General features: G+C 47.7%; 1 protein-coding gene across 1 annotated transcript; it reads right to left on the bottom strand.

The window, feature by feature from the left end:
• Nucleotides 1-609: 609 nt before the first annotated feature.
• LOC143000971 (m-AAA protease-interacting protein 1, mitochondrial) lies at nt 610-4,642 on the bottom strand. The gene is made up of 5 exons (XM_076150492.1): nt 4,213-4,642; nt 3,477-3,548; nt 3,246-3,372; nt 2,604-2,748; nt 610-1,068 (listed from the first exon to the last, which is right to left on the bottom strand). Exons 1-5 carry the CDS (start codon nt 4,555-4,557, stop codon nt 984-986), a joined length of 774 nt encoding a protein of 257 aa, XP_076006607.1. The 5' UTR covers nt 4,558-4,642; the 3' UTR covers nt 610-983.
• Between the last annotated feature and the right edge of the window lie 11,374 nt (nt 4,643-16,016).

Below are 16,016 nucleotides of genomic sequence, written 5' to 3'. Positions count from 1 at the left end.
ACACCGGGTGGGAGAATTTTCTGGTGAGGAATTTGTCAACGTCGCTCGCAGCGCTGCCATGTGACTGTTTCCACTCGGCTAAAGCTTCTTGCGCGTTCTGCGATCTCCTCGTCGACCCGTGAAGTTCTCAAGAACGCAATCAACCCTGCTGCTAGTGCTGCTGCTCGGCACGGGAAGTAGAGCGACTGAATTTGACGTAGCGGTTCATTAGAGGAACTAGAACATGGAGGTTTCACCGCCTCAGGAGCTGAAGTCTGGTGGAGCTCAGACTTGACGGCAGCGGGTTGAGATGTGGTGAAGGAGGTTTTTGGCTCTTTTCACCTTTCATTTGCCTATTCCAGCATTCCTTCCCCTCCTTAATGAGATGCGTCTTGGGGTGACAGTGATTTGCATCTGTTCATAATACAATCTTGTTTCTGTGGTTATTCCTGATACCTGTTAGACGCCAGAGTCACACACACACACACACACACACACACACACACACACACACACACAAACTTGACCACCGCAAAGTGTGCGTCTAAACTTGGCTGGTGAGGATGAAGCGTAGGTGTGTGAGTTCATTTCCTGTGGTGAATGTAAATCAAAAGGGTCACGGCACCGTTTGGTGCCAGGATCTGGCAAATTTATTCATCACAAACACACAAAGTCACATGACAGAGCTGCAGTGATCATTACACGTATACATGCAGGTTAAGAACACGTCAGAGGCAGGAAGTGGAACGTGTTCAGCCGTCACACTGGCCTGAGGTAGAGGTAAAATGAACGCATACCCTCTGAGGGTCAAAGGGCGACTGGTCAAATCGTTGGTTCATTTATAAAAAGGTTCTGAGGTCTGGATGTGTTGGTCAGCTCTCTTCATCTTATCTTCAGTCTCTCCTCTTCTTGAACACCAGCTGACTGTGGCCTTCCACAGATAAATACAACAGTCCATCTTCTTCTCCTTCTTCTTCTTCTTCTTCTTTGGCGTCGTTACCGAATCACTCGGCCAGTTTCCAGTTCCAGTGCCAAACGGTGATGACGGTCCATTCGGGCTCCGCCCCCCTCGACAGATCACGCTTGAACCTGACAGAAGGAAGAGAACATGTGAGAGGAGTTTGTTCAGTCACATTATTAACAGCTGCTCAAACTGACGTACCATCAAACTCAGACTGATGGGACGGATGAAGGAACTGTGACAACTCCCGCAAAGATGATGTCATGTCAGAGTTGAATTCTCCTTAATGTTATTTGCTCGGGTTTCCATCAGGGGAAACCAGGCCACTGTAAGGTTTCATCTCCTCCATATTTCAGGTCAAGTGTTTGTTTATGCTTGTATCTCTTTAGCTTTAGTCTCGTTCACCACCTACAGCTCTTATTCCACACCTGGACCTTCAAAGTCCTGACCGAGAAGGGGGACGGCCTCAAAAGTTTTCCTTCTTCTCCCACCTTGAAACTAAAGGAGGTGCAGATCCAAACACAGGCTCCTTATCGGGCCAAGCTGCGGATAACATTTGAAGTGTAACAAGCTTTCCCCAGCGAGGAAGCTAAGACCTGAGACAAAGGGAACTTAGTGAGTCTGGCTAACTAGATAGGCGGGCATTAGGTAGAGCAGCATTAGGTAGAGCAGCAGCGCCATGTGGTCCAGCCGCTGACCGGATTAGCCGCCGGGAACAGAAAGAGGCTTTGACTGTTTCCACTCGCCGGGAGCGGGAATCAATCTCCTGGTTTTACAGTGAGAAACATCACATCAGCGCTTGTTCCCGCACGAGGAGTCAAAGAGGCGGGCAAAGACGGAATTCCACGCCGGCTGATCCAGCAGTTTGCTCTTCCGAGTATTACAGGAAGCAGGAATCCACAATAATCAGAGCCGGAGCCTCCACAGCAAGATAAGGAGTCTCACATTCATGCAGCACCGCTCGGCTATTTATGTTCCTGTAATGAGAAACTATAGATCCACTCCGCAGAAACACATCCTGCAGTGTGTTCCACTTCTTCTTCTACTAATAAGTCTCTTACTTTGAAGCAAGTGGCCCCCCCCCCCCTGCGCCCCCTCCTCGCCCCTTCTCCTCCCCCCACGGTGGAATAAATATTTTAAATTCACAGAGCGAAGCATTAAATATTACACAAACTCTCATCCCACCCACACACGACATTTTGGAACATCTTGCCAAAAGGATCCTTCAAGGGCACAAACAAGTCGTAAAGCAGAACTTCTGCATATGTTTGGAGAAACGTTCAACTTGCCGCCGCCACCGCTGCACCGTCTCTTCCGTCGTGGCGGCGGCTCGCTCTCTCGCTTGCTCGCTCGCTCACCCGCCCAGCGAACACAGGCAGACGTGCCATATGTTGGAGGGCCTGCAGTTAACTTGGAGCATTTGCAAACATATAATTAAGTCTCTGAGTAAATATTTGTTCACTTTAATTGCGATTTCAATAAACTCTATATGGAGAAATAAATTAAACAGCACATCTTGGCAAATAAATATAGATTTAGCTTTTAATCAAGAGAGAACCTGCACACACTGAGCGTCACAGCTGAGGAAAGGGAAGATTTGACATTAATCCGTACATTCACACACATGGCGCCCGTGTTTGCGCAGACGGATTCTTGTACTCACTCGAGGACAGCAGTCACGATTCTCTTCTGCGCTCCTCCATCTTCACTGGGGGCGATTTTGAAGATTTTCGACGCCTCAGGGTCGTCGGGGCCGTCGGCGTCCGTCAGCAGCCAGAACCTCAGGGTGACGAAGCAGAACTCTCCACCTAACAGAGAAACAAAGAGACCAGACGCCAACCAGCTGATGAGTTAGGAGAAGCAGGAAGGTTTGGATCTCAGGGAGGATCTCCAAACACTTGGGGTCGTTTGAGCATCGACACCTTAGCAGCGGGAAGCTTCTGCTCTCATCCCAAACACCAGCAAATCACCAGATCACGAGTTCTCAACGAGACTTTACACCAGCGGGATTTGACCTGAAACTGTCTGATTCGTCTCATCCAGCAGACGTGGAGAGACTAATGGGAAATAATGATGAAAGTAAAAATAGACGCCAAAGAAAAGAAGAACAAGGCTCAAACTGTGAACCTGTGATGTCCTCTGAGGGACGGCAGAACATGAAGACGTGAAGAAAGTCCACTTCATGTTATGGAGACGTTGGTTTAAGTAAAGAAATGCAGGTGTGTTCCGTCATTGCATCATGTTTGCATTGAAATGTGGAAATATGTGCTTACTTTGATCCAAACACGTAAAACAACAAACTCACCATGTGTATCCAAGACTGCAGACACGTCCTCAGGAAATACAAATATGATGTCATCCATGGAGATGGCGAGCTGCTGTCTGTGAGCGTCGGTGAGACGGCTGCACCTCTCCTCCACATAATCCACCATCTGGAGGAGACAAAAGACAACGTGGAGGCTCCAAACCTGGCAGGGCCCCGACGTCAACGCGTCTCCAAACCCGTGTGTGTGTGTGTGTGTGTGCCGCTGCTTACCTCTGGTGAGACGATTCCCTTCAGACCACTATAGTCGCCCGTTGACATCATTTTGGAAACGTGGACCAAAGCCTGGGACGGACAAACAACACCGATTTAGTGATCAGAATCATGGACGATGGTCTAAGTGCGTGTGTGTGTGTGTGTGTGTGTGTGTGTGTGTGTGTGTGTGTGTGTGTGTATTTCTCATGGCGTGTTACTGCAAAACAAAGACACAGACACCTTTCAAAATAGAAATAACCAACACACATCATAGATCGATTTGTTACATTTACATCACATTTGGATCATAAGGAGCTCTAGGCAGGAGGCCACCGTCTGCAGAGCTCATGCAAGTGGCCTACAGATGACCTCAGACACTGTTGCTATGGTGACGTACATCAACGCCAGGGATTGTCCTGCACAACAATCTGAAACCTCGCCCTACTGCAGCCAATATGGAATTATAAAATCACTTTATATGAATATTAGCTACTGATTCAAACAATATCTTTCATTGTTCTGTGAATTCTCCAGGATTGCCGTGACCTTTTGAACTCTGTGTGTGTGTGTGTGTGTGTGTGTGTGTGTCAACTGGTGACCTTTACAGGGAACTAGTGAACTGTGGGATGGAACAGAGGCTTGTTTGGTTCTTGAATAGTTGACCTTAGATGATAAATAAGGCTTTGACCTGTTACCTCTTCAGTATTGTTATCTGTGTAGTCATAGTAACCAGTTCTCAGTGTAGTAAGTTTACCTGCTTCACTCCTCTATCAAACTCCTCTGAGGTGACGTCGAGATCAAACCACAGCTGGCTGATCCACATGAGGACTTTACACCGGATCCATGTGAGCGGATCCGGGACCCCGACTACCGAGATGCCGGGCCGAGCACCGGAGCTCCCCGGCTCGGTGCTGAACAGTCTGTGTCCGTGCCCGGCGAAGAACTCGACCCTCCGCCCCCTCAGCCTGCACGGCCACCGGCTTGGAGTTGCGGGTTTACCGGTGAGGGGCCGAACGGGGCACACACCGGGGGTCGGGCTCCTCATGCAGGCGAAGACCCGGAGCTCCCGGCGGGCAGCGAGGGCTGTGATCCGCTGCATCGGAGCTCGTTACGGGGGGAGCGTGTATGGAGGAGCCGGGGGAAACACAGCCTCCATCGCCCTGCAACCTGTTTACGCAACTAACCCCATGCTTTACCCACAATGCACATGGTGACCGCGGCTTCACCATGACAATGCTGCCTTCAAGTGCCTACGGAAATGTCATAACTCAGTTTTCGGTGCCATGAAGTGCCTCAAAGCCAAACAGGCTCATATTTAGAAACAGATTTATTTGGTTATCTGTTTAAAAGTGTCATATTTACGGATGTTCACCCGATTACACTGCATGGCGTTGGAGCTTCGGTTAGGGGGGAAATGTTTTCTTTTATTTCACGTTTTCTTTATGTGTGTGTGTGTGTGTGTGTGTGTGTGTGTGTGTGTGTGTGTGTGTGTGTGTGTGTGTGTCCACCTGTCATGGGCCTCGGAGAGCAGAACGTCCGAGGATCATGCAAATGCAACATAGGAACTTTACTGACAGAATCCAGCAGAGGGCGCTGCATCTCCACTTATCAACGTGTGTGTGTGAGCGTGAGAGACAGAGAAACTGAACATCAAACGTAGAATTACATTACAAACTATTGAGGACGTGTGTGTGCGCGCGCGTGTGAGTATGACTGATAGACCGTTACAGCAAAAGGAAAAACAGTTGAATAAGTATACGTGTGCGCGTGCATGTGATTGTGTTCGTGTGTGAGTTTACACAAAAGACAAAACTATTGAATCAGTGTGTGTCTGGAGTTTCCGTGGCTACGCACGCACGCACACACACACACACACACACACACACACACACACACACACACACACACACACACACACACACACACACACACACACACACACACATTAGTCGTTCCTGCGGGCCGGTAGTTTCCGCCCAGGCTTTGTTTTCTGCGCAGGTGCCCAAAATGATTGTGCGAAAATGTGAAATTTGATCATCAGACCAAAACATCATTAAGTCCCCGCTGTTCTCGGTGATTACAGGTCAGTCACACACACACATAGGCACCTGCGCGCGGCCCCGCCCACCTGAAAGTTCTCCCAAACTAATTTTATTTATCAATAATTAGCGGCGCGGCTCTCTGCTTATTTGAAATTGCGCTCAGACACGGAAACCTTTCCGGGACGCATCGCAGTAATTACGCGTGTCAGCTGAGAATGCTTTTACATCTGCGAGTCGAGTGGAGCGGAATATTAACGATTCCGCTGTGGACGGGATTAATTGGCGGAGAATATGGAGGCGAACACGGCGGAGTGAAGAGGGACGGAGAGAAGGAGGAGTGAGGGGAGAGGAAGAGTGTGTTAGGAAGAGTAAAAAGAGACGGAATTCAAAGGTAAAGAAAAAATAACAAAGTAAGTTAAACAAAGTGGTTGATTGATAAGTCCTGAGTTAAGTAGAAGGAGTATGGCGGAGGTTTTTCTCCACTTCCAGTGTGATGTTGTCACCTGAGGAAGGTTCCTGTCAAAGGTCGTTTACAGCTGAGGGGCCAAACGACAGGGCCGCACAAAATATGTGTCCGGCTCAGAACTTATCAAGCGACCCTAGTTAGAAAGAAGCAGAAGGAAAGAAATTAAGAAAGAATCCCCTCCGTTTGCTTCCTGTACCTGTGAGTCATCTCAGGGTGCTGGAGATGATGTCATCACCTGCTGCTATCCTGATCAGACACTTTTCAAGGAGACAAGGTGACGAGCTGACACACTGATCTTCATCTCTTCATCATCTGGGCCAACACATGAGTTTAAAACCCTCATCTTCATCAGGATCTGTGAGGAAGAAGGAGGAACACGGCTTCTTTCTCTTTATTTCTTGTGATATTCAGCTTTCTTCCTGCTTTTCTCTCTAAATATCAATGTGAAGTGACTGACATGGAGCTGCAGTCTTTTTTCTTCTTCTTCTTCTACTTTCTTGGGCAAGACGAAGATGCGTCGGTGAGCCTGACAGGCCAGTCTGCGACGGAGAGATAGAAGGATAAGTGATCGATCAATCGTTTAGGATATCTGCTGCAAATGAAAGGGTAGAAGAAGAGTTAAAAATGGAGACGTGACATGGTGCCACGTGAGGGGAAAGTTCTTATACACTCTTTCAACATTTCAGCAGCAAAACGCCAAAGTATTGAGCCGCTTTCTAACTCCGGCTTGTTTCCTTCAGGTCAAGGTTCCTTGTGTTGTTGTTCCTATATCTGCATGTCCCCTGTTTGGCGTGTTGTCAGGTTTCCTGCGTGCTGGCATGGAGCCATGCAAGACAGCAGGCACAGGTGAAACCAAACAGGAAGCCAGCGAGAGGCCGAACGCGTCGCTGTGGAGCCGTGAAGCCCAGCCGCAAAACTTTTCTGCTAAATTAGTCCGTGCCTATTTCCCCCCCTTCCCTAAAACAAACTCAGTTACTCCGTTTCTTTAATTGATTTATTTTCTTTGACTGAATCTGGATTTCAAACGGCGGCGGCGCTTGATCAGCCGCTCCGATCTCTGGGACTGGAGTGCAGCTAATGAGAGGAATTAGCACAAATGCTCTTAGTAATAGTTCCTCACTATTTTTTTTTTTCCTCCACTTGCAAATTATTTTTTCAACTTGTTTTTGTATCTGTGCATAAATTAAAAAATCTGCTGAAATTTATTATTCATCTGAGATGTGATTAATATGCAAAATTATGCAAATTAAGATGCAATTAGGCTCCAATTCTCTAGTGGAATTTTCCATTATAATTTAATACAAAGTAACAGAGTAATTGGTGTCACGTGTAATTACGGTTACTCAAGTGCACTTTCAGGCATGCAAATCATTCGCTATATGTTGGTTATCCTATGCAAATGTACCATGTGGCGTTTTAACACAATGGGTGCTGGGCTCCCCCGCCGGGTCGGAACAAGGTAACGTGTGTGTGTGTGTGTGTGTGTGTTTTAATAAGGAGGAAGTTTGGGTGCGTTCTGCTCACACCACTTCCACTTACTTCCCGCGTGTTTGATGTGTTGAATTGGAGATGTGGCGGCGGCGGCGGCGCCCAGAGACTCGCAACGCGGCGCTAATCAATTAATGAGAGGAAACTGTGTGGATGTCATGGGGGGATTCGTGTTTTCGCTTTGCAACGTCGGCTTCGCGCAAAACTGTTGCTCGTCTCCTGGTGTCGGTCTGCGTCTGAGCTCAGTATGATCAGCGATGTTACAAATGACACAAGACATCAGGAAACTTCACACACAAGGACAGTTTACTACGCCGGGTGACAAACTTCGCAGCAGGGGAGCAAAGCTATGATGTCATTGATGTCCAGTCAGATAGAGTGAAAGTCCTGCGAGCGCGAGTCGCCGCTCTCCTCTGGCAGAGCGACGCCTTCTTGGGAGGCAAATTGATTTTAAATTGTTACATGGCTGGTTACATGTCCTGACATCTTGCTCTGCCCTCGCTCTCTCCCTCTCTCTCTGAGTGTGTGTGTGTGTGTGTGTGTGTGAGAGAGAATGAGTCTCTTGCTGTCAGATAGAAACACGTGTCCCTGCACACAGATACATATGCACACACTCACTTGAACACACACACACACACATTCACTCTGCTATCTGTCTTGTTTGTGATCAACCCTCTGAACAAAGACACACACATACACACACATACACACACACACACACCACCCCCCCACCCGTCCGCTCTCTCCGCCTCCACTCGCACAACTCTCTCAAAGAACATAATCCCTCAACAAAATGGCAACACAAAGGAAACTTGAGCTCAATCCTATAAACGCACGGACACGGCACACAATGCCTCCTCCCACCCGTCCCCTCCCCACACACACACACACACACACACACATCCCCTGCCTCCCTTACAGCCATAAATGCCCTGTGGCACAGATCAGGCTTTATCAAACCCCTTCCTCCTCCTCCTCCTCCTCCTCTTCCTTCATCCATCCAGCTTTCACTTCTTCTTCTTCTTCCTCTTCTTCCTCCCCTCGCTGTCTGATTAGCACCCTGACTCCTCTGCCCGCCAGTCCCTCCCATTCCAGAGGAGGAAAGTTACTCCAGTATATTTGTACTCGAGTACTCAATTAAAATTAAGTGCTGCTTAAGTGTTTGTGTACTTTTACTGCTGTGACTTGTCACTTTGTCACTGACTTTTGTGTGTGTGTGTGTCTGTGTGTGTGTGACCAAATCCAGTTTCAGATGTGTGTCAGAATTTTAAATATCTTTGATTGGACAGAAGGTTTCACAAAGTTATGAAGTGAAGCAGACAGGCATCATTGAAACCTTTAAAAAAAACAAATCCCAAATTTGGCCAAAAAGTTTCCAGTCTCTATCATTGAGGAGGTTTTGGTCCAATCCCGTTGGAGGACACATGGACACCTTTGAGGACGTAATGATGTCATTTCGCGGTTGAACTTTGTCGAGTTTTTATAAAAATCTGCCAAAGTTGAGAGTGAACTGGCAGTGCAGCCGCAGCTAACGAGCATTTCACTGCGTCTTTGTTTGCTCCAGTCTAATTGTAAATGCAGGATGTTTACCTGCAGCATAATGAAGTATTTTCTTTCATTACTATGTTTTTCTCAGTAAAACATTTGAATATTCTCCTGCTGCCAGACCCTCGCCCGCTCCACGCCGTGTGATTGGCTCTTTGATGGTTTGGCTCCGGCTCGTCATGGCGTTCGCACGTTCCGCTCTTACCTGCGTTTGATCTAAGAGCTGCTGAGCGTCGCCACGCCGCGTCTGCCAGCGGATCTGCTGTTGTTAACGGGCAGGTGATGACGGCGTTCAGCAGAGAGTTCAATTGACTGTTTACGTCCTTCAGATGCAGATGTTCCTCGCGTCGTGGCTTCTGTGCTACGTTTTCCAGCCTCCAACATCAAACTAGCTTCTCTTTATGCAGTTCTGTTTACGTCACGTTGTCCAGGCCGCTCCTTCTTCTTTGCTGTCCCGTCCTGTCTCACACACTTTTCAGCGCTTCTTTGGCCACTAGGACAAAAAATGCCTGACGTAAGCTGACAGACATGCAGCTCTTTTATATTGTAGCCATTTAGTCAATATGTTAGCAAACAATGCATCTACATGCACACACGTCTTTAGGATTCATTTGGGCTCACCCTTCCTTCCTGTCCCCCTGAGGAGTCCTGTATCATCCCTTGAACGTCTTTCCCCCCTAAAAATATATTTTTTTAAGCTTTAAACAGAGCTAAAAGAGGCTAACGAGGCTAAAAGCTACGTGTTACGCAACTCCTTTAAACAGGGCCGTTGTGTTCATTGCTAATGTTTTCAAAAATGCATTATCACAGACTTAAACTTGAACAAACTCAGCTTACATTCGTATCTATGTATGGTGTGAGTTTATCAGCCGTTACAGCCCTCAGCACGACAATAGAGACGACACAGAGGCAGGATTATGAGGTGAAGAGGCTTGTGGCTTTGCTAATGTAGGTCATTGTCAGTTTCCACGTCTGGCTGAGCGGCTGTGCACCCGTTTGTTATTAGCGCTCAAACACATCCAGCAGCACCTGAGTACCAGCTGATGCTCCGTATCTTCCTGTCGTGCGCATTCCTGCTCCCAGCCGCAGCGCCGACCGCATGTGTACCCCCCAGCCTCCCAGCCCCCCCCTCCTCTCGGCGGCGGAAACAACGTGGGCGAGGTTTGATCTCGCCGTAATCTGCTCGACGTGGGACGGGTTGGGGAGCTGCGCGTTCTGGCATCGACGCCGGGACACTCGATGACTGTGTGGTCTTCGGAGAACCACTTACCGCCCCCGCGCCCTCCTCTGGTTCCCAGCTCGGGGAGGCAAAAGGCCCCCCTCACCCCCCCTCACACACACACACAGACACACACACATGCTGATTAAATCAACGCTGTGCAGGGTAAAGCGCGATAGCGGAGGGAAAGTAGGCCGCCTTCCCTCGCTGTCACAGGAAGAGGAAGTGCCCTGGTGCAGCTTCACCTGTGCCTGAGCTCTGGCTGGCGCTGCAACGCCTGCACAGCTGGAGACGAGATCAGAGCGCGAGCGAGGCCCTCGGGTTGGGTTTCCTGCCAACGTGCGCGAGTCAAGTGACCGTCTGAGGCCCGGGGAACAAAAGACGCAAACGATTCACTTCAGTAGTTTCTAATTGAACGTACGAGCCGCAGCCTAAAGGAGCCACGGCGACGGTGGGTTCATTAATAATCCAACAGAATCTGAGAACGTGTCAATAAAAGTGAGACTTGTTTCAGAAAGGACCTCTTAATATCTGTCAGGTATTAAATATCCAAGGTTTTAAGGCAGATTCCTGCACTGCTATCGAGAAAAAAGGAGGTTTTGTATGAGAAAATTCCTAAAACAAGTTGAGCTGACATTTATTTGGCTTATGAAAGAACATGAACACAAAGTGAGTTGTGTGTTTGTGTGGTCGGATCCTCTGGGGTGCTCAGGTGAAGTGTGAAGTTTATCTGCCTTCTTCTTCTTCTTCAACCCATAGATTTAACTCAACGTCCACAGACCATAAATATATATATTAATAATTTTAGTCAAAATTCTTACAAAATATGCCGATTAATTTGTAAATTTATATCATAAGCACCCCAGACTAAACCAGCCCGGGTCGGATTGTTTCCTATATTTTCCTGCATTTAACGTGGCGGTGAACAAATCCGGCAGACATCAGAGATCTGGGCTGCAGAGTCCTTCTCTATAAATTCTATAAATGTCTGGTCTCTTTTCATGGATTACTGTCGTTTGCCATCCGCTATTGTGAGCGGCTGCCAGCCCGGCTTGCCATTTCTGGGCCCGTGTTTCCAACCTTGATATATTTGCCAAATGAATATTTGAAGCTCTAATTAAATTTATCCCACCTCTACACCTTCTGTAAGACAGCCACCTTGCACATTTCTCACATGCCATATTTCAGCTATTTTCTGTGCGAAAAACACACAGCTTGTTGCCATTTTTTAATGATTTGGAATGAGGATATTTTCACCGGAATAAATCTGATTTGGGGACATTCATAATGGTCCTGCTTACGTATTCAGACATAAATACACGCCGTGTGGTGAGAGGAGCCTTCATAGCTGTCTCTGGATTCATAAACAAATTTAATAACGTGTCAGTAATTATGATGAAAAATAATAAGGTGAAATTATGGCAGAGTTTTAATGCAAAGAGCGAGAATCTGACGCAGTCCAAAAAGCTTCAGGCTTCAGGGTGAGTTTATTCCCAGCCATCCTGACAAACAAGTTCCTATTTCCAGACAGTGAAGGCAGCACACTTAAGCTCGGCACACACACCGTCCTCGCCGTCGCCGCGACACGACAGAAAACTTCCCCTTTCACGCCGACCGCAGCCTGGCGTCTGTGCCTTCCGTCTCTAAAGGTGAATCCAACAGGCTGAGCTTAGCGAGCGTTAAACACGGAGGAAGAGCCATTTATTATTGAGAGGCCGCGTGCAGCGACAGATACGCCAGAGTGCACGCCGACCTGCGAGCTCGCCGTGACACGCCGGGCTGTCACGCGTGTGAGAGACACACAAAACATCTGATTAATTCATGATCAACAACAATTCGAGCCCACATCCACACATTAGACCTCCACCAAGGACGAACCAGCCTGACATCTGTACTTATAAGAGCATTAGGGTAAATTCTTCCTCTGCATTTGTCCAACGCCAAGGTTTTCAGCCTAGCGCCTTGCTCAAGGGCAACTGCATTTTTTTTGCTTTTTTAAAATGTACCTGGGTCTGAACCAAACTGCACCAATTCCTAATCTAGTGAGGCAAAGCTGAGGTTGGAGTCTCACTTTATTGAGCTTTATATACTGTAGTTATTCAACCTGCCTCCAGATTAGGATTGACGCCACAAGTTACCGGGTTCTTCCTGAGGCCTTGACCTCTCTTAATTCTACTAACAAACCAAAGAAACAACAACTTTGAGTTTAAAGTTCCTTTAAAAAGTTCTGTATTTTGGGGTGATTGTGGATTTTAATTTCCTTTTTCCAATAATCGCCGTGTCACTATAATATAAAACTCTGGCTCACTCTCGTTATCAAGTATGATCTAAAGGCGTGTGCCTCCTCCTCCTCCTCCTCCTCCTCCTGAACCCCTGTTAGTTCCACTTCCTGGATCCTACTCCCGATAATTCCAATCCACCGATAATTGCCGCTTGCTCCCTCGTGCTTCAGAATGCCACTCGCCGTGACATAATTCATTAGTGTTTGACCAAAGAAATGATTGAAAGTCTTTAAAGCGCTCCTCCATGCAGAATAGCCATTAAAGCGTCCATATGCACATATGCTCCCGGCGTTAAACGCTTTGTTGAAGTCAATCAGGGTACAAGGGATGATAAACATAAATTACGACTAATACGCTGCAGCGGTGGCTTTTTTGAAAATAAAAAAATCACTGACACAGGAAAACCACTTTGGGCCCCTGCCCCCCCCTTCCCTCCCCCCCCCTCGTGTGTGTGTGCTGAAGCGAGGATGTAGGAAGCACAAACACAAATGGCTCGGGCATCACCTTGAATATTCAGATGGGTAAGCTAATCGTTTCTGCCTGGATACGCCGGCCTGATTACCTGGCACGCCGTCTGAGCCGTCTCAAGGCAAAGCAAAGCAAAGCCGCCCGCCCGCCTTTGTTTGCCATTTAAAAGTTTCCTAGCGAGCAAAGTACTCACTTTAAAAAATACTTTAGCGCCGAAGCTCTGCAGTTTGTGCCAGCACGTGTGGATGCTTTTTGCTGGAGCAGAGCGTGAAGAGATGCAGACGTGTCATAAACGTGCAGAAAGATGGAAGCCATTAACACCGCGGCGGTATGATAAGAAAGAGATTTGTTTTTATCACGGAACAGCTGGTGCCAGCCAGCGCACCGACACCGACAAGAAGGAGAAAGATCTGGTGTTTCTGCCACGACTGGCAAATATTCACCCATGATGTCCTCCTCCTCTTCTTATTCTTCTCCTTCTTCTTTGCAACTAGCCGGCAGCTAGCTAGAAACAAACCTTAGCCAGCAAGTTTTCTGATTTCAAAATATCTTCTTTGATTTTGATCCCTTTTCAAAAACTAAATTGTCTGCGTCATAACTGCCTTTTAATGATTTATTAAGCCATGTTTATCGGCGGGGTTAGCGGCGGCGGGGTTAGCGGTGGGGTTCTCCCACTGGATCCCTTCTCATTGTGACTCCGGGACCCTGGTTTTTTTCTTGAGGCCCCCAGCAGTCACACCTACAGAGTGAAAGCAGCATTGTTGCGGCGGCCCGATGCATTAGCATACACTTTGTTTGCCCTTTGTGTTCCGTCTTTTTTTTTTTTTTAAGGGGAACTGCAGGAATTATTAGCGGCTTAGCGGTGAGAGGCCCCTAAGTAGCTCTCGGGGTGTAAGCCGCTCTCCCGAGTCAAGGCCAACAGCGCTCTGAGCCCCCCGGCCCCTTTCAGCCGTAATGTACATGTCAGCGGGGACACGCAATGATCCCTCACTTCTCCATGCTGAATGATCATTTTCTTTCTTACGCTGGCGTCTTTCATTCAAGTAAATCCACTCCCAGGAAAAACTCCTAGGAAGCTGGAACACGCTCCGTAACAATAGAGAGCAGGAAGGATGAATCAGCAGATGATTCCCAAATCCACACACCGAACACACACACACACACACAACAAGGGATTGTATTGTGTGTGTGTTTGTGTGTAAGGGTGGGTGGGAGTCGCTGTTAGCGCCGACATTCCCGTCCGTCAAAAATGCCAAACCCGGAGCTTCATCTGCGGGGAAAGCCGAGGCCGGTGGCGTCGCGGCGGCGCAGCGCCTTCGCCCGAGCCTCCTGACGGCCCGATTTGGGGAAACGCCGTGAAATCCGTGGCGCCTCTCTCCTGGCTTCCCGGCTGAACGGCTGCCATATCTTGTGATGGACTGAGGCAGGAGAGAGAGCGGCAGCCAGGGATGAATACGGCTTAATCTTTACCCAGGCCACATGTGTGTGCATGATAACATGGGCGCTTTCTTCCCGCGCTGGGTTATTCTCCGCCAGCTGCCAGGTTAGCTGCCGCGCTCAGCCGTGTTTCGCTGCGATATTTGCCCGCCGTAAAAAGAACTATCGCACCTAAGGAGGGGGCTAATGCATGTTTTTGGAATTGGCGGTAATTCCTGACACATTTGCAGAGACAGATAGGGTGTCTTATAGCGGAGGACAATATATGTAAAGACACCTATCTCCTGCCTTTCACCGCCTAATATTTTATTTGTGAGGAGCCTCCTAATGCTGCGGATGTATGGAGGTTATTTTTGTAATTAAACGCCGGCGCTGTGAGACGTTCTTGTCAGTCAGATGCAGAAAAAAAAAACGCCCAAACATTACATTCAAACGTTACGATCAGAGAGGGGCGGCGGGTCGACTGCAGCGTTTCCAGAGAGACACAGAGGGGAAATGATACAGAGAGTGTGTGTGTGTGTGTGTGTGATAAAACATAGGATTTGTGTGTTATTTACGTTACTTGTGTTTTGTTTCCATCCATTTTTCTTGCTTTTGTGTGTTTGTCAGCAGGATTCCTCAGAGAGTCGTGAACCCATTTTAATGAAAGTTGACAGGCAGGTTGAGATGAATCCCCCAGAGGACTCGTGGAATTTTAGTGGTGATCCGAATCCAAATCCAGGATTTTTTCTTCTCACTTCTTTTAGGTTATTTTTTTGAAAAATTAGTTGTCATTACTCTGCATTTCAAAACTCATCGGTGCTGAACAGTAGAGTAAAACACTTCACACATCACACATGGGTTTTCTTCTCAAAAAGGCCTTTTTTTCCTGGAGCTGCGCCCTCTCATGTCTGCTTCTGTCTCACAAAAGTGTCCAAATTGCTCCAACTGACAAAAACAAACAAACATCTTAAAATCAATGGCGTAGTTCAGACGTCAAATTTCCAGAAAATCGTTAAATTTTTTAAGTTCACCTCTGCGTCTCTTTATTTTCCATTCCAGTAAAAGTGCTCATGTTCTATTCAATCATGCTGCTCTTATTCATTTGATCTAAAAGAGCCAGAAACAAAATATTGTTAATGTGCAGCACAGCAGAAACGCTGGATTCCTTTAGGAAACGAGTCAATCTGCTAAATGATTTGTAATTTATCAGCTTTTAATCCATTGGTTGTCTCACTCACCCTGTGTGTGTGTGTGTGTGTGTGTGTGTGTGTGTATACATGCAGGTGTGTGTCCTCCATACATTCATTCTGTCGTCTCTGTAATCACTCCAGCAGCTTTGTATAAATTTCCTCCCCCTCTCGCCTCACGTAAACTTTCTCCCCCCCCTCTCCCCCCCCCTTCCTCCTCCCCTCCTCCCCTCCCCCCCTGCTCATCTGCCCGGCAACACAAAAGCCATTTATTATGATTGCATTACCATAAATGATTTTATAACATCTGCTTGTCAATAATTATCCTACAAATTCCCGTGACCTCTGACCCCCCCGCTCCAGGCGAACCCCAGGTGTACACCACCGTCGGGGCTAATGAGCGGTGGCGTGCTCGCGCATTCGTCCCCACGTCAGCGCACAC

The sequence above is a fragment of the Genypterus blacodes genome, unplaced genomic scaffold (assembly GCF_046128005.1).
Source record: "Genypterus blacodes isolate CSIRO-AG114 ecotype Tasmania unplaced genomic scaffold, CSIRO-AGI_Gbla_v1 ptg000052l_1, whole genome shotgun sequence".
In the NCBI taxonomy this organism is placed as follows: Eukaryota; Metazoa; Chordata; class Actinopteri; order Ophidiiformes; family Ophidiidae; genus Genypterus; species Genypterus blacodes.
Note: the sequence above shows the minus strand (reverse complement) of the source record. Positions and strands in the feature narration are given on the sequence as shown.